At 37.5% G+C, this 21,080-nt stretch overlaps 3 protein-coding genes across 3 annotated transcripts; 2 read left to right on the forward strand and 1 right to left on the reverse strand.

Annotated features, from left to right (window-relative positions):
* Window positions 1-3,513: 3,513 nt before the first annotated feature.
* LOC103958734 (transcription factor PRE6) lies at window positions 3,514-4,207 on the forward strand. Its single transcript, XM_009371042.3, has 2 exons — window positions 3,514-3,733; window positions 3,852-4,207. Exons 1-2 carry the CDS (start codon window positions 3,608-3,610, stop codon window positions 4,005-4,007), a joined length of 282 nt encoding a protein of 93 aa, XP_009369317.1. The 5' UTR covers window positions 3,514-3,607; the 3' UTR covers window positions 4,008-4,207.
* Window positions 4,208-8,397: 4,190 nt separating this feature from the next.
* On the forward strand, window positions 8,398-9,003 carry LOC125479717. Its single transcript, XM_048589441.1, has one exon. The coding sequence runs from the start codon at window positions 8,398-8,400 to the stop codon at window positions 9,001-9,003; it is 606 nt and encodes a 201-aa protein (XP_048445398.1).
* Window positions 9,004-13,803: 4,800 nt separating this feature from the next.
* On the reverse strand, window positions 13,804-14,882 carry LOC103958735 (pectinesterase 1). Its single transcript, XM_009371043.3, has one exon. It carries the CDS (start codon window positions 14,748-14,750, stop codon window positions 14,046-14,048), a length of 705 nt encoding a protein of 234 aa, XP_009369318.1. The 5' UTR covers window positions 14,751-14,882; the 3' UTR covers window positions 13,804-14,045.
* Window positions 14,883-21,080: the final 6,198 nt, after the last annotated feature.

A 21,080-nucleotide genomic window follows, 5' to 3' on the forward strand; every position in this document is an offset into this window, starting at 1 on the left:
GCATTTTACACTCCCTTTCCATATTGATATTTGATTTTTTGGATATTTCAACAGAAATAGCGACAATGGATATTTCAAGCACTACATGTATGGACCTCTATTGAGTGTTTATGTGGATTATATATAAGGTGGTGCTATCCACACACACCCCATTTTACCTTCCACCTTTTAAATTTCTGACAGTCGAATCGAATGAAGTGAAGAAGATCAAATAATAGAAATTTACAGAATGTGTATGAAAGGTAAAAAGAAGTGTGTGAATAACATCACCTTATAAATACATGTTTGACCTTTTATTCATTCCATGTAAGTCATTTGCATGCAAAAAGATGGCCAAAATCATAAGTTTCCAAAGTTTAGGTAAAAAGAAAAAACTAGATAACTTGTTAAAGTCTGACGTTTAGGACGTATGCCCTAACCAGAACTGGAATTACTTCGCATGCATTAGGGTTACTAGTCCTATTGTGTTTTTTACTGTTCTACCTCGAATCCTCGAAGGACATTCTACTGCGCTGTATCTTCTCCAGGCTACAATTAACCAGTCCTGCATGTTGGCCCCGCCCTATACAATGCATAGGATAAAGGCAACACCTTGGAGAAGAAGACAAGAGGGGTCCCAGAGTGAGAGAGACTCAGTGACTCAGTGATCACTTTACCAGGGCAATCGTCATGATTGCTACACGGAAGAGCCACGTGGACGATGCAGAACATGTAAGCCTTGGGACAGAGTACACTGAGTTTCGGGTACCGGAAATTTAGGGTCCAAATTGAGTAGGGTTGGTAAATAAGGCCAAAGAGCAATTTATTGGCATTGTCCATCCCAATTCCTCACCACCTCAGGTGGCGCCTTCATAAGCAGGGCTGTTTAGTACAGTCACTCCCAACTTGTGCTTGCTTTGTCACATCAACCCTTCCCCCTCATCGCTCCCATATTTTGTTTAATTTGCACACCGGCTTCGCGAGAAGAACATACCTATCACATATTGCATGTACATTCTTGTAACCCTCGTTCCAATGCCTTTACAAATCACCATTCTGATTCCAAATAGTACTGTTCTTAGAAATCTTATTTTCCCTAGAGTTAGTTTGGTCGGTGCGTAAATTCTAACAAAGTTACCTACCATTCACTATTTTCTTGATCTATCTACCACATAATCACAGTTAAAATAGGCTCACCATTCACTGAATTTAGAGTTTTAGACTTCAAATACTGTTGAACTTTGGGTTACGGTATGACGTTTCCTTCAAGAGAAAAAAGAAAAGAATGGGAAAACACTGTGATTGGACAGCATATGGTCCGGCTGATTTGATCGTTCCTAAATTGAAAAAATTGCTCATCATATCAATAATCATGATAATAGAGAGAGAGAGAGAGAGAGAGAGAGAGAGACAAAAAACATTGCGAATTATATAGGTTTGTTTGAGAATATTGAATAAGATTTGCTACAATGTTGCACTATTGAATCACAATAGCTCATCTACTACGATTTATTGGCTCATATTTCTACGTGAAATATTTATGATCATTTTCTAGCATTGGAGGAGGAGGAGACTGCAATTTTACGTGAATGCTTAAGTATAATGTTCTACCACTAAAGCTACAAGCCCGACGTAACATCAAATCATGTTTAATAAAAGAAACTAATCATGTCTACCAAACGTTTGCTTTCATATTAGTTATTCCTTAGCATGTGTGTGGGCTAACACTATGCTTTGGGGTTACAGTTTTTGGTCTCCCAACAAGTGTAAGAGTACTCGACATAAATGTTTATTTTACGACCTTTATTTTTCAATGTTTTTGTTTTTTTCTGAACTAAAAACATGAAGAGCATCGCAGTTGTGTGATGTTTAACCAACTTACTCATTAAAATAGTTTTCAGAAACCCTCATTTCAGAAGCGTTTTCTCCACAATAGTTTCCAACTTCAAAACCAAATTAAACAAAGTGTTTTCAGTAGACAAAAGGAAGGCAAGAATAAAAAAAAAAACAATTAAAAACAAAATAAAACAATTAAAGAGAAGGGCAATGCACCAAACAAAGAAATCCCATCGACCTTAATCATGCATACAAGGACAAAGTATCTTTTGGTAGCATGTAACATCTAACATTAAGCAGTGACTAGCTGAGTAAAACAGGCCACGTGTCCAAATGAGGGTACGTGTTATGCTCTAATTAAAAAAAGGTTATTTAGAGAAATATCCTTCAAACTCCTATTTTCCAAAACAAAAACCCACCTAATATTAAACATTCAAATAAAACCCAAATTTCAAATAGACTACCATGTAGACAAATATATAACCAATTATTACAACATATTTACAACTTATGCTATAAAACCCTAATTATGTTAATAAATATTATTACTCACCCTAATTATGATTAGCAATTAACCCCATATGGAAATTTTACCTTTTTTGTTTCATAAATATTATTAACACACACACACATATATATATATATATATATATATATATATTAATTTACCCATATTCATAAAAACTTATAGGCACATTTTTCGTATGACAAAAAAAAAAAAACAAAAAAAGGAATCCTTTGTACGATCAATTATTTTGCATCAAATAATATTGTTTGATAATAAAAAAAAAAGAATCTATTAATATTCTTTTATTTTGTAAATAAATTATTTTACACAGATTATTACATACATTAGCCATTTTTTTATTTGTTATTATATATGTGTGTTAAAAATAATTTATCTATATTTATATGTAAAATATAAGTAAATTAATTTTTTATAAGAATTAAACAATATTGTAGGTATATTATGTTTCTAAAAAAAGAAAAGAAAATTGAAATTCATAAACAAAAAGTAGTAGATATATTATTTTTTTTGCAATCAAATTACATTTCTTTATTTTGTAGGTAAATTGAAATTCATAAACAAAAAGTAGTAGATATATTATTTTTTAATCAACTTACATTCCTTATTTTGTAAGTAAATTATTTTACATGCATTATTACATATAAAATGTAGATAAATTAATTTTCAATCAAATAACATTCTTTTATTTTGTAGGTAAATTATTTTGCATGTATTATTACATATACTGAGATTATTTTATTATTAATATGCAATGAATTTAAACATTAATGCATTTTTTTCATTACTCCCTCCCTTCAAATCTGCATAGAATTAAATGTATACATTAAAATTGTAATTAGGGGTATTTTAGTCATCTGAAAAATAAAAAATGTGTATGGTCAAACAAAATTAATGAATTTGCTAATGTGGAGCCTAATAATTGGGTTTTATTCAAGTAAAAATACTATGTCGGGTTTTATGTGAAGAAACTTGAATTTCAAGGGCTAAAGTTACGTTTTCAGTTAAAAAAACCAAGTAAAGGTGTTTGGCTATCTTGATGAAATTTTTAACCCAGAAGTAAGTACAATGGGGCCTCAAGAACAATCAACATCGTTGGTGTCTTATTCTAACTAAAAAGATTTGTGTCTCCACCCACTTTCCCACTCTCTTTTTAAGAAGCTTTGGTCTCGTACTTAAAACTTCCCCCCCACTATTTGATAGTGCGAAGAAGCTAAAAGCTATAAGCAGAAAATAAAAAAAGCAAGAGTGCTTCTTCAACCAGCAATGTCAAGCAGAAGATCATCATCATCATCATCAAGAGCTTCTAAACCCTTAGATGATGAGATTAAGGAGCTCGTCTTAAAGCTACAACCGCTTCTTCCTCAGCTTCATCATTCACGCAACGCACCGGTATAGGCTTAGGGAAATAATCATACTTGCAATTTCTAACTCAAGTGACCTATCGCTAGTGTTCTATGTTTAGGGTTTTATCACAAATGACACTCTGACGGTTTCAAATTTCACGCAGGTATCGGCATCGAGCATTTTGGAAGAAACTTGCAGTTACATAAAGAGGCTGCATAGGGAGGTGGAAGATTTGAGCAAAAGACTATCTCAACTCCTGGATTCAGCAGGCATCACTGATGTTGATGAAGAACTTATTAGAACGCTTTTACGACATTAATTTGGTTGGTTATCCAATCAGTGAGAGATATAGATAAATATATTTGAGGATTATATATATATCTCTTTATCTATCCATATAAATATGTTTTTTAATCTTCAGTGTACCCTACTCTGATCTCTTCTGTGTTGTTAAAATGGTAGCTAGTCATTGATCTAGCTCCAAACTACATATTAAAATAATTTTTGGTCCTACATTAATCATGATTTGCTGCAATATACAGACCAGAAACAATGTCTTCGATTTACAAAATATAGCGTCACAATCAATCATTGAACGATTAGGATTGAAAGCAAAGCAAGATAAAGAAAAAAAACGAAAGCAACCACCCCAGGTTGTTGTCTGCTAATATGGATCTGAACCTGTTTCATTCAGGGGAGTATACAGTCGAAATGGTAAAATCTGGAACAAAAGTTGTGAATTTTTAAATTAAAATACAATAGTAGGAACACTAAGCCAGCAATAAGCCGTATATGCATTGTAAGACCATCTCCAATGGTTGGGCTAAAAGTCAAATATTTTAGCCCGAAAAATTTAGTTTTTTTGCTCCAACCGTTGTGTGATACACCCCGACCCAGAAAGTCCACTTGGACCCTGAATCGAGCTGTGCTGGCCGACACCTGGAAGGTGACGAAGCCATAAAATGTGATAGAGTGTAGAAAAATGTGAATAATTTGAACCTAAAATTTTTTAATACCAGAGTGCGTTGAGAGCGGGAGCGAACCCATTTCACGCACAATGTCAGAGCATAAGTAAGGTACAGGAGTGTGGGTAAGAATCATACCCTCAGAAATATCCATCAATACTAAGATTCGCCACAAATCCTTGTCGATACAAACTCAACAGCTAAAACCTGGAGGCACCAAACAGAGAGTGTGAGTAAGCAATAAAACCAAGCTTCCCAAAGTTATTACCTCTCTAAAAGTAATGCCCCTAAATGTAAAACCCGTATCGTTTTCCATAAGACAATACAACATATATACATATGTCCAAACCATACTCAGAAATGGCCAGAACCACGGTTTGCCATCAACTCCACCATGCAATAATAAGTAGGCCAAATGAACTTAATCAATACAAAATGATATATTAGTCGGAGTCATCTAATATGACATGTACAACTTATCCATATCTCATCAATAATGGCTAGCATATAAGTTGGAGTCACCTATAGTGACCTGTACGACTTATCCATATCTCATCAATCATGGCTAGCATATAAGTCGGAGTCACCTATAGTGACCTGTATGACTTATACATATCTCATCAATCATGGCTAGCATATAGCTCAATAAGTATACCTGCACACGAGTCGGAACCACCTAAAGTGGTCTGTACGATAAGAGTCGGAACCACCTAAAGTGGTATGTACGACAAGACTGGGTGTAAATAAATACGCTTAAGTGCTACGATCACGTGAAGACTGTGCGAATAATCGCAGGTCACCTACGAGTCGAAACCACCTAAAGTGGTCTGTACGATAATACTGTGCACCTACCTTGGATCCAAGGTGAACGTAAGGTGCGGGAGGTGAACATCACGTGAAGGACTGTGCCTTGGCCACGGGCGGGAGCACTAACACCGGGGTGCAGGTTTATGAGCTATATTATATCTCAACACAATCATACTCACTAACATCACTAACATCAACGTGTACTCACCTGAGGCTTACCTGGGCGTTCACGGCGTCATATAGCACTTCAAAGCATTCACAATAGTCAGGTCCAGGTAATATCCATATGAATATGCCATGATGCAATCTAAACCCAAACATTTCATGATATTCCCAAAATATATATAATACGGCGTAACATGTACAATTAATAACACCCTACTCCCAACTATTTACTTTTGAGGGTAATCATTAGTGATAAGCCCAATTAGACCCTAGTTACATTAACTATCATACTTACCTTTCCTTACTTCATTTTCTTGATTCTTCACGCATTGATTTATGATCAACATTTAATCACCAAATCATAAAGCTAAATCTCACAATTCCCACCAATGTCCCTCACATTGCTCAATTCACTAAATAAGGCAATTGTCTCAATTATTTAATCTCATTTATTATATGGCTGCATCTAACGTCTTGTTAGACTGCCTACATACCCTAAACAGGGATCAAGCCATTCGTAGTTCGAAATGATTAATTGTAGGTAACAAGCATAGATCACTATAGAAGTGCTTGTGGAACTATCAATTATATGCCTATGAAACAAAAAGGCCCACTCACCTGGAGTCCACGCTATGATTATCTTGCACGCACATCAAGACACCACGATCTGTCGTCGCCTGTGACCAATTATCAAATCACGTCTCAAAGTTTTTACCGATAGAATACATAATTTACATAAAACATATCCTCAAGGACCTTTAAGAATAATTTGAGACCCATTGACCAAAAGTCAACCGTCGATCAAAGATCGACGGTAGGGTCTACAACCCTGTATAGCTCGATTTGGAAGATCTGCATATCAGATTTCCAATATGCAATTCCCAACGATCCACAATATGTTTCTAGAATAACATATTAAAATTTCATTATGATCCAACGGTTGGATCTCCGCCATTTTCCCAAAACCAAGTGGACGTGAACATTTATTTTACTAACTTACAAATTCAATTCGGGAAGATCCGTACGTCGGATTCCCGATCCATAAATTTCTATTGTCTTTAAATATTATGTATTATAATATATCCAAGTTTGGTGACGATCCAACGGTCGGATCGTCAATTCACATTTTCATTAAGCAACGTATCGTAACGAATTTAGGCTCCAACGATCAACCTATGTCATTCAAATAACAAAACTGAATTCAAGACATTCGACATAGCCTAAAAATAGCATTGGCGGCCCACTGGCCACGCGCCGCCGCGGGTGGCGGTCGGCCGCCCCGACTCGCCGGAAAATCCAACTATTTCCAAAAATTCTCAAACTTCACAGAAATGAAGATCTCAGTGAGTGGAGAAACTTTCATACCTGACACGAAGTCCAAAAGTGGACAGAAGATGGTCAATTTTGCCCACAAAGCCGGCGGGTGCCTAAAACTTCCCGACGTCGATTCATCGTCTACGGTGGTCCAAAGGGGTCAAGGTTGGTTGGGTTTTGCTCCTGGGATGATGGGCTACAAAGCCCAAGTGGTGGCATCAGCCATCGCTTTGCCGATTTGCTAGAAAATCGAAAAGGGTGGCCGGAGCACTATTGATTTTCGTCAACTTTCGTGACCTCAAACCACCACATACCATGGTTAATCAAGGTGGTTCTTGGGTGGGTTTTGTAGAGGGGAATGAGAGCTTCAAGATGGTGGTGGTGGCATCGAAAAACTCCATCGGAGTTGGCCGGAATCGGCCTTGGAAAATGGGAACTTGTGGTGGGTGTGGGTGGACGGGAAAGCCACTTCCCTTCTTTTTCTTTTTTTTTTCTTTTCTTTCTTTCCTCATTTCTGACTTGGCTTGACCCTACAAAGTGGGGATTTAATTTAATTAACACTAAACCTTGAATAACCAATTTCGAACGTCCGTAACTATACTGTTATAATCTGGACTCGCAAACGGCTTTCGCCTATACGTTCGTACCAACGAGTACTACGAGGATATGCTAAAAGAATAAGTCCCACATCTCTCAAGTCGATGGTCAACGGAAGTCAAAGTCCTTACCTCTAGGGCAATTTCGTAAATTCACGCTTTTAAAATAAAATCAAAACGTAAAATTTGGAACGGGTTGTCACATTGTGGCCTAAAATTTTAGCCCGGGATTATTAAAGAATGAACTTAGGCTTTTTTTTTTCTTAAATTAAATTTAAAAAAAAATAAATATGTAGACTATCGTAAATTAATTTTATGAACATTTTAATCTAAAAAATTTTTAATTCTGATAAATATTGAGAAATCACTAAATTTTCCACAAAGCAAGCCTTCAACTTTTACCAATCTTTCAATCATCGGCTAACTTTCAATTCACCAACCTTTCAACACCAAATTTTCAATTCACCAACCGTTCAACACCAAACTTTCAACTTTCACCAACCGTTCAACTTTCATCAATCATCCTCTATATAAACATATGTCCAATATTTGTTGATCACACAACCCTTCAACCTTCAATCATCCTTTATATTCACCAATATTTCAACTTTCAAAGAGTTTTTGTTTCCAAATAATCCTCAAGATCTCATCAATGGGTGATAGAAGAAGGCGTAGCATGACAATGCAGATGGCACAATACCAAGCAAGGATCGAGATTGAGGATGCAAAATTGTTCTACGCCGAAGTTGAACTTATCAACTAGTTTATGCAATTTGAGCACCATGACGAATCTAGCCATCATGGTTTTGTCACAGGGCGTTCATATGTGCAGCATGATAGAGAAGAGTGTCATGACCGAATGATGAAAGATTATTTTATCGAGCGTCTGAGATTTCCTGCTCATGATTTTCGGAGGCGGTTTTGGATGAGGAGAGAGCTTTTTGAAAGCATCTTGAATGCAGTTGTTAATCATGACTACTACTTTGCAATGAGGCTAGATGCCGCAGGCCGACAAGGTCTATCACCTCATCAGAAACTCACATCTGCTTTTTGCATGCTAGCTAATGGGTGCTCTGCATACTCAACTGACGAGTATTGCCGACTTGTAGAAAGTACTGCTATTGAGAACCTAAAGCGCTTTTGTAAGGCAATTGAAGGCATATATGGAGCCACATACCTCCGCAACCCAAATCGTGAAGACTTGAAGATGCTTCTACGTAAGGCGGACAAAAGAGGCTTCCCTGGCATGATAGGAAGTCTCGATTGTATGCATTGGGAGTGGAAGAATTATCTTACTGCTTGGGCTGGCCAATTCAAAGGCCATCATGACAAGCCAACCATCGTGCTCAAGGCTGTGGTGTCTTACGACACATGGATTTGGCATGCTTTCTTCGGCGCTCCTGGATCAAACAACGATATCAACATTCTTTGGTCTTCTCCTTTGTTCGATCATGTTGTTAATGGATAAACACTAGAATTTCGGTACAAGGTAAATGGTAATAGGTATGAGCTAGGTTACTGCCTAACTGATGTATTTATCCTAGTTGGTCTACCTTTGTCAAAAGTTTTTCTCATCCCGATAGTGCAAAGAAGAAATTGTTTTCACAGAGGCAAGAGTCTTACAAGAAGGATGTGGAGAGAGCGTTCGGGATCTTACAAGCTCGATGAGCCATTGTTAGAGGGCCTGCATGATTTTGGCAGTCCGAAGACCTCCATTCAATCATGACGACGTGCATAATTTTGCACAACATGATTGTGGAATATGAGTATATCGAAATTGAAGAAGATTCAGACGAAGATGTGGATGATGACCAACCAACACATGCGAGAGCTATTGCAAGAGATGTTGAATATCTCGCTCCAACCACATATGAGACCCTACAGGATAGGGTCACCTTGAGTGAGTATATGAGACGTTTAAATAGAATTCAAGCTCCTTAATGTCATGACACACTCCGCAAAGATTTGGTTGAGCATGTATGGCGCCTAGAAGGTGAATGTTGATGATGCTGGTTAAGCATTTATGTAATAATTTTAAGTGTACTATGTTGTTATTTTCTAGCAATAAATTTAAATGTCTTCTTATGCAAAGTATTTTGTCTAATACGTTGGATAAATTATTAAATGGAGGTTGAATTATTGAAGGCATCTATTCTACATCAAAGTGTGGAATAATAAGACATAAATTATTGGATAATTAATAAGACATAAATTTAATAAAGTACATAAACCACATAAACTTAATACAACCGATAATTCATAAACAACATAATTAATAAACTACATAAACTTAATATAAACGATAATTAATAAACTTAATTAATAAAGCACAAAATTCATACACTACATAAACTTAACAATCATATCCACCATCTTCACTTGGTGATGGACTTCGTTGAAATGTTGGGATATAGGGTTAAGAGAATTCATCATCTTGAAACATACTCCTTGAGACAGACTTTCGCATAATTTCCTTTTGCTTACCACGTAAGAACTTCTTCCTCTCTGGAGTGTATTTTCTGAGGTCATTCATCATGAATTCAATTTCAAACCTATATTCCTCCCTATCCGAGATTTCCTTCTTTGCAAACGCATTCGGGCCGCTTCTTCTTGGATAGCGCTATGAGTTTCGTTCAATTTTGTAATTCCAGTATCAAAGTGTCCACTCATCGGATCTTGGGACTTCCCTTTTCTCTTTGCTTCCTTTTGCTTATCTCTTCCCAGGTGCCTTGCAAAAGAAGGAGATGGGGTCATTTCATCGACGGCATTTGTCTGTGCAGCTTCACGTTGAAATAATCTTCCCCATTGTTGGTCCATATCGGTTCTCCACCTCGGATAATCCTTGAGGACGTCCCAAGCATGTTGCAACTTAAAAACTTTATTTTTTGGTGTTACTCTTGTCTTGTAAATTTACATTGCTTTGTCACCCTATGCAAAAAATACATAAAAATAATTAGTTGCAACATAATATCATGTACATGACAAATAAAATATCAAGAACAAAACTCACAATTTCTGTGGCACTCCTCCCACTAGCCATGCCAACGGCTTTCTCCAAGCTTCCCTTCCATAAAGTGCATGCTTTGTTGGTAGCCTTCCACCGATCATAAACACCACCACCATCTCGCCCACTGCCATTGCAGTTTTCTTGAAATTTTGCAATGATTTTATCCCACAAAACCTTCTTATTTTGATTTGTGCCAACTGCACCATCTTCGCTAACAGAAACTCATGCCAAGCATAGAGCAACATCTTCCTCACATGTCCAATTACGACCTCTAATATGCTCTCTTGCCATGTTGAACAATTTGGAAATGGAAAGAAATGGTAGAAAGATAAATTGGAAGAATTGTAAGAGAAATTTGAGTTTTGTGTGGATGTTTGAACAAATACATAGGTATTTATAGATTTTTTGGATGAATTTTGAGTTAAATAATTTTTTAAATTATTTTAGCCGTTGGATTTAAATTTGGGTCGTTAGATCTTTTTTTTTACCATTAGATTTGATTATATTCGATCTCAGCCGTTGGATTCAATGTATTTTAAAATAACATATTAAAAAAAATCAAATTTGAATCTGGACCGTTGGATCAACCAACGGTCCGGGAAAATTAGCCATCAGATTGAAAATGTAGCCATTGGGTGGCCGACAAACCCCTGTCAGCGGGGCCCACCCCTGTCGGGAATGAATTGCAGGTGCTCCGCGTGGGGCGCGTGATGTGAAATATTCTAACACTCAAATTAAAACCCTATGATTGTAATATGTGTAAGTAGAGATCGTTCTAGGCGGGGGATTAGAAGGGATGCTAATCTACTCAAATTAAACTCTAAAACATTAAACTAGACTCAAAGACAGAAAACTAGACTCTAACAACTCAAAACAGCACAAATAATCAAATAGACTCAAACTAGACACTAAGGGATGATTTGGACGACAATTACTTTTAACTTGACTCAAAACACTTAAAAACAAAAGTTTGGATGAATTCTAACTAAAAGACACAACCAAGTAAAGGGGGATTGGATTTTGGACGAAATTAAAGTAAAGACAAGCAGATTAAAGACTTTTAAACAACTTGGACGAAACTGGGTGAAATATGGATGAATGGCTAGCTAGAGGGTTCATCTCCACACATGACCCATATACATACAAATCGATTTCCAGTTATTATTCCTTTAAACCATGAATGACAATGCCCTAAGTTAATCGCATCGCACAACCAACCATCAGATTTTCCTTATTTCATTGAATTGAATGAATACGCATTACAACTAAATTATCTTTCTCAAGTTCCCTATATGAAACGCATGATAGAGATACATATCAAAAGTCATTAAGTTCTATGAAAATTATAAGCATTGACAAGACATTCATCACTATGAAACGCATGAGACTCCTGCCAAGGATTCACTTAACACAATCATAACTAGTGACTTCCACTACTTGTGAATATAAGTAAATAACTATTACGTGAAACTCCCTTATATTCTAGCATCAAATTCATGCATGCAAACTAAGTAGGCCTCCTTAATCAACATAAAAGAATAAGTTATCAATCAAACAGATAAGTAATCGCATTCATGATTTATGAAACAATAATTGGATGAAATCAATTCATATCACATATATGTTCATGGCTTTTAATTCATCTCTAACTAAAACGAATTTAGTTCCTCATGTTCGCAAAACAAAGATAATTAAATTTAAACATTGAAAACAAAGAAGAATACACCTAGAAACGCTCCAACAATCCAATGTTTTGAATGGCAAGCACGGCTCCAAGTGTGGTGGATGGTGTGGTGTGAATTTGTGGTAGAGGGTAGTGATTTATGAGTGTTGCGGCATTATGTATTTATAAGGTGAAGGGAAGGCACGAAATTGGGCTGAAAAGGAGAGGAATTAGGACTCCAAATCACCAAAGAACAAGGACACTTTCAATCAGATTCCAAGGAGGACAAGGAATGGTCCTTGTGGCAGATTCTAGAACTTCTAGAAGAGTTACATGTAGCATAAACTTAGGGCACGAAAATAGGGCTTCTAGAACATGATATTTAGGTGATTTAATGTGAAAAGGAGTCCTTTTTGCAGTTGGAATTAATGTAGGAAAAGATTAGGATAGGATAAGATAAGATAAGGTTGGATAAGGTTTGGATAAGATAAGGAAATTTAGATAATATTCCTTCTTTGTAGCTGATTCCTTATCTTCCAAGTCTTCAATTTAATTCTTCTAGATGTTAATCACATTCCTAGCCTCTCTTGATCTTCAAATTCGTCTATCCACCTTGTTCCATGCATGTGCAATCCATTCCAAGCCCAAAAATGCTCTAAAATGCTCCAAATTGCACTTTTTTGCCAACTTTGTCAATTGAACCTAAAAACACACGAAAATAGCTTAAAACACTCTAACAAGTAGAAATTAGCTGTGTAAATGTAAGAAAACAAGCTAACTAAATTGCATAAATATGCTCCTATCAGTGCGTTGGAGCGTGAACGGGTCGAGACTGGCCCAATGGCCAGCGAGTTCAGTCGCGTGGGGGGGGGGGGGTGGAAATCTGGTGGGGTATTTGGCCCAGCTTTAACATTTGACATTTAGCCCAATGTTTTAGCATAGGTTGGAGATGGTTTGGGGAGGAATTTTGGGGGGTAATTTAGCATTTAGCCCACCATTGAAGATGGTCTAATTTAATGTTCTTTTTTTGCCGTCATAGTCTTCTTGAGCTCGAATTTTTAGATTTTAAAATTTCTAATAAGTTTTATTTGTTTATATTTCCTTAAAAAATAACTTGGTTAAAAAGAGAACTGAGAAGCCCCTCACTTTTCAAGCATAAGGAGCAATTTATGGAAGTGAGGGCAAATCACAATTTGATATGTCACTCCTTAAAAAATAGTTATTGAAAATTGTGATTTTCCTCTAGAAAATCAACTGTATACAAAACAATAACAAGAGAATCCCTTATCACAAAGAGTCGAACACTAGCAATTAGTTACGCATTCTTATCACCAAAAAACGATTGTATAATCCTAAAAATGCAAATTAAATGACATCAATTTGTTTTTTTTTTTTTTTAAATGTATATCTATCCATCAATTAGTAACACATTCTGATCAACAAAGCGATTGTATAATCCTAAAAGTGCACACTCTTGAAAAATATGACCGAGCTATAAATGACATTGGTTTGTCATCCTAAAAGTGTACATCTATCCGTCACAAAATCAATCGCCAACTGAGAATCTCCTTCCTTCGCTCCGCACAAAGATCTTGAAATTAATTACAAGATGGGAAGGTATGTGGTTATTCACATTTTGTTCATACAGAACTTACAAGTGCAAACAAATCACTAAATTAAAAACACAAAATCATACAACAAAAAAACACCATTTATATAATTTAAGAAGAAAATTATACTTAAAACACTCAAAACCAAAACAAAAAAAAAAAAAACAAGTTAAACTCATGTTCCTTTTTCTTTTTTTCTTTTTTTCTTTATACAATTAATTCAAATATAATTAGTGTAGGGGAATATTGAACTTGTCAAGAATGCCCTTGAAGTTGGCCACAATTGCCAAACTGTTGCTGCTGTACTCCTTTGACTTCTTCATCTCGCTCTTGACCGCCTCCACGGCCGTCGATCCCATCTCCTCCATACCATCCAAGCACGTCTCCTGATCCGTCACCGCGCTGCTTATCCACGTCTGTATGTCCTTCACTTTGTCTTCAGTCAACGCCTTCTCTCCCGGGTCCACCCTCATCGCCGACGCCGAGTCGTTGACCCGGCTTATCGCTTCCTCCAGCTGAGAAACGCAGTCCTGAGTCGCCGGATCGGAGTTCACGGTCTTGAACAACGCCAAGAGGTGGGAGAGCTCGGCGGCGGAGATTTCAAGGGAGAGCTTAAAAATGGCTTCTGGGTCGGGGTTTGGAGAGCGGTTGAGGGCGGATATGGAAGTGAAGCACGAGTCGGGGTAGCGCGTCACGTTACAGACGGTTTTGATGGTTGACTCGGCCGAGTTGGAGACGGATTGGGGTTGGGACTCGTCGGATGACTCGGTGATGGATTCGTGGATGAGGGCGGCGATCGCGAGGGTGATCACTAGAGTCAGGCAGATGACGGCGAAGATGGCGAGGGCGGAGGAGATGCGTTTTTGGGGTTTTGGGTTTTCAAGGGTTTCTAGGTTGACTTTGCCATAGCCTTTGAGGTGGTTGATGGATTCCATTTGTCTGCTCTGGTTTTGGGGTTTTGGATGAAGTTTTGGAGAAGAAGGTTTAATGGGCCGATGACTATTGAGATTGAGTATAGTTTGAGCTAATGATATTATTAAATGCCGGCTTATAATAAGCCCTCAAAATGGAGAGTTTTTTAATGTGTTGCGATCACGGTTTGGTACGATTAAGTGTTATAACATAAATGGTTGGAGATTTAATTTTTTTTTTTCCAACCACCTATATTTATATGCACACTGAAAAATTTCTCTTCAAAATGTTATTGCCCCCGACATTTAATAATTAATGAATAAGAAAGTAATTTTCGTACATTATTTATTTATTTTTCTCTTGTACACTATTGTTTATTTCTGACCCATCAATTGAATTACAATTTAAAAAAAATATATTCAAGGGGGAAACAAAAATGATCGTGCAGAAATACTCTCAACAAATCGTTGTTGGCTAAATCAACTAGTCCCAAAAATGGAGATTGTCTAATATTAACAAGATAAATGGTAAGAGACTGTCTCAAAAGAGGAATTGTTCATAAGCTTTTTTTTTTTTCATAATGTTTTATAATGTTGTACAAGATTTGACGTTCATAGAAAGTCCATAAAGAGTCATACTTTGAAAGAGTTCCCTTGACATTTCTCTATTAACAAATAAAAAAAAACTAATAATGTAATAGATAGAATCGCGTAGCTAACGGTAAATATATTCGATGGGCAAGGAGACACAGAAACAAAAGAAAGCTAGTTGTTGAATGATGAAAAATTGAATCTTCAAAACTAGTCAAATACAGAACATCTCGAAATGGTGACCCAAAAATCGAGTTTGGAAAAAAAAAAAAAAAAAAAAAAAAAACATTATTTGCAAGGCAACGTAGAATTGCAACTGAGAAGTGAATCCTAGTAGTTCTAGGAGAAAACCTAATGTCATTCAATCTTCATACTCTTCGTCAGGGTCGGCCTGAGGGTGAGAAGTGATGCTACTGCACAGGGTTCCTAATTTTTCAATTTTACATGATATACGTATATATACCAATATGTGTAAACAAAATTATAAAATAAACTGTTAGCACAAGTGCTACTTATGTTTCTTTGTATCCGTTTGGGAATGGGTTCGAGGTTTGCCTCCATCATTTTTAACTTTATTATTATTAAATGCATAAACTTCCATAAAAATAATATAAAATTTTCACAAAACTAAAATAAAAATTCCAACCTTGGACCTTAAGTTTTTTTTTTTTTTTTTTTTTTTTGAACCAATGATATTATTTACACTAAGGGGAAGGGGGTGGGCTTAGCCTCACAATGCACTAGCAATGATGTGGTTCAAACTCGTTTTTGGCGAGAATCGAACTTAAGACCTCTCACTTATAAGTGAAGAAGAATACCACTAAATTGTAGTACTAAGTGGCTGGACCTTTAAGTAATTAAGAAAAAAAACAATTCACCTTTTTATCAGTTGATTTGTTATATTTGTTTGTGCTATTAGAATTTATAGAAACCAAAACTGAAAATTAAAAATAAAAAATATTAAATTCGCAATTTGAGGACCTCTAATTCACTTTCACACAGGGCCCTAAATTTCAAGGCCGGCTTTGCTCTTCGCCTGCATCTCCACCAGCAGCCTTCCTAGCAGCCGCCTTCGCGTTCCTTCGCTCCACTCTGTCCACCGCCCAACGGGCTAGTAAGTAGGAAATCGATGTGCTTCTCGGAGTCACATCTCACCAGGGATGAGGGAATGTTCACCTTGCAGCTCAAGCAACCGAAACACTGGTTGATGTTTGATAATATGTAACCAATGTGATCCATTCAAACACCATATCATCTTCTCTATTAGCAGAAATCGAAATGAAACAGGAAGAAGAACAACTCTTGAATCAATATCGAAGCAAATTTATACTGATAATTTGATGGATATAGAGTGGTAAAACATGAGTTCTAACTCTAAAACTCCTCCATTCACCTTTATAACAAATTAGCTCCAAGTTTCTCTTTAAGCGAATAATCAACAACCCGGCATGACATTTGTTGGTATAATGATGTAATAGACAGTACTGCCATTTGTTTCTGGATCAAGCACAAACTATGAGCAAATAGAACACCTTTCAGTAGTTTAATATCGTCACATGAAGGAAATGTATTAAAAGCGTGAGGCGTGGGCGAGGCGTCCGAGAGATAGCCTAGCCTAGGCGTGAGGCAATGCCTTACTGGACCTTAAATAATAGAGGACTGCTGAGAAAAACAGAGAAAACATGTGAGAAAAACAAAGGAAACAGGGACTCATGGGGTTTTAAAAATAAAAGAAAAACATACTTGGCCAAAATGATGTCGTTTTGGGCCAAGTCATTTAAAAAAAAATTATAGACTTGGCCAAAACGACATTGTTTTGGACCAAGTTTAAAAAAAAAAACTAAAAATCCCTCTTCTTCTTTTCGATCGTCTTCCTCATGAAGACGCCGCACAGCTTGCAACCCTAAACCCAGATGGCAGAGCTTGAAAACAGAGCATTCGGCTTCGATTTTGGGTTGTGGATGGATCTAGGAACGCCCGCCAACTGCCTTTAGGTGCGCCTTAGCCGCCTCGTCTCGCCTCGGTGAGTTTTCGCCCACTCCCACTGGGCAGAAGCGTTATCACTCCCGCCTCGCCTCCAAAGCCGTCTAAGCGCACCCTAAAACATTACATGAAATGTAAATAGATCAGTAGCAACAAATAAGACTACCTGATGTGCCTCTACCTGATGAGCACACGGGCTTGATGAATGGACATAGCCATACCAATCTTGAACACAATCGTCTACATAGGCAGCGTTCGAGGAAGTTCTCGACAGCCAAAGCCAAGACATAATCGAGCTTGTTCTGTCCCTCGTCCAAAAGCTTATACCGGTCCATCCTCCTGAGGAGAGCCACGCCCTCAAAAACTCAACGAGGGTTTTTTCTCATCGAGGATCATTAACCATTATAATTTTTCACAATTTACACTACCTATTAACAAAACCATATTTATCAACCAAAAAAATATGAAGGGACGATTTGGTTTTTTATTCACAATTGAATAAAAATATTAAAAAGTAAAAAATCACGGACATTAAATAATCTCGTACAAAAAGTTTTTTTCCCTTCCCTCACCTCTCTTTAAATCCAATATTTTCTCTCTTTAAATCCAACATTTTTCTCTCTCTTCTCTCCCATATTTATCTCCCATACGATTTCAAATTTTTTCAAATGCATATAGAGGGTGTATCATTCAAATAAAATCTTAATTGAACACTTCTAAATTTATTAAAAGAAATAAAATATTTCAAAAATTTAATTGAATTCACCCGTGTGTGGGCATTTTGTATTATCTTTTACCATAATCATCTATTGTTTATAAAGTTAGAGACATGCATAATGCATGTACCCAATAGAACAAAAAGATTAAGATCGATTCCTATTAATGTGACATTGCTTGAATCTCTTGCTCCCGTCATAATGATATCTATTGTAATTTCGTTGTTGTTAACCATCAAAAGAAGATGTGAAAAATAAGATGTAGACATTTTCTTATACCTCAATCAACCCACAAACAAGGGTTTCTCTCGTCTTCAAATTCAAAACATGGAAGATATGACACACCCCGATCGAGATCAGGGCATGCTGGCCGTCACGTGGAAGTGACGTAACCATGTGCACAGTGCGGAAGCTAATAAAATAATGCAAATAGTATGAACAAATAAAACTAGCATACATAAGGTAATAGAACAAGTGCTAGCGTAAGTGAGACACAAGTTCAGAGCAATAAGCCTAAAGCAGTCCAAAAGAAAATGACGCAACAACAGTACATCCGAAGGTGGTCCTACGCTGGTGATCGTCTGTCAGATATGCCGGGAAAGCCCCCTGGGAAACCACCAAACGTGCTAGTCAACTAGAACCTGGAGGGGCGCAAAACAAAAGCGTGAGTGGGCAAAAACAAATCTTTTCAAAAACCATTTCAAAAACAAGATTCTAACCCCTCGCCGTAAAACCTGTATACTTCCCAGAAAAGTAGAATATACATATATATATATATATAAGTCATGCTCGGAAATATATGCCATGCCAAAATCTCAAAATGGAATGCAAATGCTCAGGCAAAATTCATATCAATAACATATGGTCTGGCAGCCGGAGTCACCTAACGTGACCTGTACGGCTGAATCTAGAGCTCAAATCTCAATCTCAGTAACTAAACCTGCACACGAGTCGGAACCACCTAATGTGGTCTGTACGACAGGCCTGGGTGTAATACATATAAACGCTCAAGTGCTACGATCACGTGAAGGCTGGGCGAATAATCGCGGGTCACCTACGAGTCGGAACCACCTAATGTGGTCTGTACGACAGGACTGTGCACCTAACTTGGATCCAAGCTGAGCGTGTGGTGCGAGAGGTGAACATCACGTGAAGGACTGTGCCCTACTCTGGGCGGGAGCACTAACACCGGGGTGCAGGTTATGAGCTCTCTATGTACCTCAAATCACTACTAAACGTAAATATAAATTACCACTCACCTGGCACATACCTGAGCGTCCACAGCACCAATACATACACACACACACATATATATATATAAATGCAACTAATCATGCATAACAACTGACAATATAAAATGGCATATAACTAATAAACATTTAATTGAATTTCTAGGAAAATATAAGTATATAGGTATATACGGAAAACCAAAAGCCCACTCACTGGTAAGTGGAAGGGTCGTAACCCCCTGCCTCGAGTGACCACGCTCGTCCTCGGGATACGTCTCACCTATATGCGAAACAACTATAAAAACGTTAATTTTAAAGCACATAACCAACCTTTAGAAATAACTTCTCATACAATGCTCAAATGGGGTGTATGAATACACCAACGTGATCTACTCAACCTCAAGAACATCCCCATATTTTTAAAATAATTTTTCACCGTCGCACGCGCCCCACGCGCCGGCCAAGCGCAGGCACGTGCCTGGCACGCTGGCGGCATCAACTGACGCCGTTAGGAATATTCCGTTATTCCTAACAGTAACCGTCAACGGCGTCAGGAATATTCTGTCAAATTTGATGAAATATTCTGTCGTCTTCTCCGGCGAGCCTCCGGTGCCGGCGACGGCGCCGGAAAACTAGGAATTTTTCAAATCGTCCTATCTTCTTCGTTTTTCAACCAAATTTCATGAAATTGGTACCAAAATGAAGCTTACAACGAGAGGAACACAATCATACCACTTTCAAGTGCTAAAAACCACAAAATCTCACCTGGAAAATCACCCCAACTCCGGCCAACTTCGAAACTCGTGATCCCGACGTCCAAAACCTTCAAACGAACCACCCCGAGCCTCCTAGGGACCCCACCAAGCTCCCTACAAGCTTGAAATTCCCTAAAACGTGAGAAATTACGTGTGCATGAACAGTACCAAAATCGGGCATCATGAGTTCGACGTGAAAACGAAGGTATTCTTACCTAAAAAAGGTATGGTTGGACTCCTACAAGCCTCACGAGCATGAGTATGTGCTTGGTTTCCTCGATCTGTGAAGGTTCGATGGGTTTGTGGGTGTGTCCGTACGTTTCAAGGAAAATGGGAAGGAATGGGGCTCGGGACTGGGTGCAGGAATAGGGAGGAAAGGTTGTGGAGTGTGGGAAAATGTGTGTGGCTCAAAACATGCCAACAAAACCCAAAACATAACACAAAACGTAAAGAAATCGAACTGGGGGTAAAATAGTCTTTTCACACGTACGTTTCAACATTCTCGGGACGGGCTGTCACAAGATAGGTGAAACCTTCAAAGCTATATATAAGGTTTCAATTACCACCAAGGTCGAAGACTTTGGCATTCAATATGGATTTAGAAGAAGTCTTATTCGTGATACGTCATTTGATTTACAGATTTAGTTTAAAATTTTGGTCTATGTAACATTTACTTCTTTTTTTCTTTTTTAAAAAATGGACAACTGGTGGCAAGCTACGGTTATCCATCTCTTCCAGGGGTCAAGAAGACTCACAGAGGCATTTCAGTCTCTTCTGGCTACAGGCTTCCACACCAGCAGTGGGTTTTGAACCCAAGACCTCTAATTTTTAACTTGAAGGAAACCTCGCAATTTAGTATTTATCTTTGAATCACCAACTCTTGGTTACATTTACTTCTTTAAACTTGTAACGTCTCAAACTAATCGCACGTCAGATAACAAGGTGGAGCACCTCCACCCAAATTTTCCTTCCTCCACAAATAAACGTTGCTCGTGAAGAAAGTTACTATCAATCCCAAGTGGCAAAGGGATTAAGTTAATAAAACAAAGGGATTAAAGTTAACTAATATCAAAACAAAAC

Source organism: the organism of the source record quoted next, unplaced genomic scaffold (assembly GCF_019419815.1).
Source record: "Pyrus x bretschneideri cultivar Hongxiangsu unplaced genomic scaffold, Pyrus_bretschneideri_v1 Contig3, whole genome shotgun sequence".
NCBI classification, from domain to species: domain Eukaryota; kingdom Viridiplantae; phylum Streptophyta; class Magnoliopsida; order Rosales; family Rosaceae; genus Pyrus; species Pyrus x bretschneideri.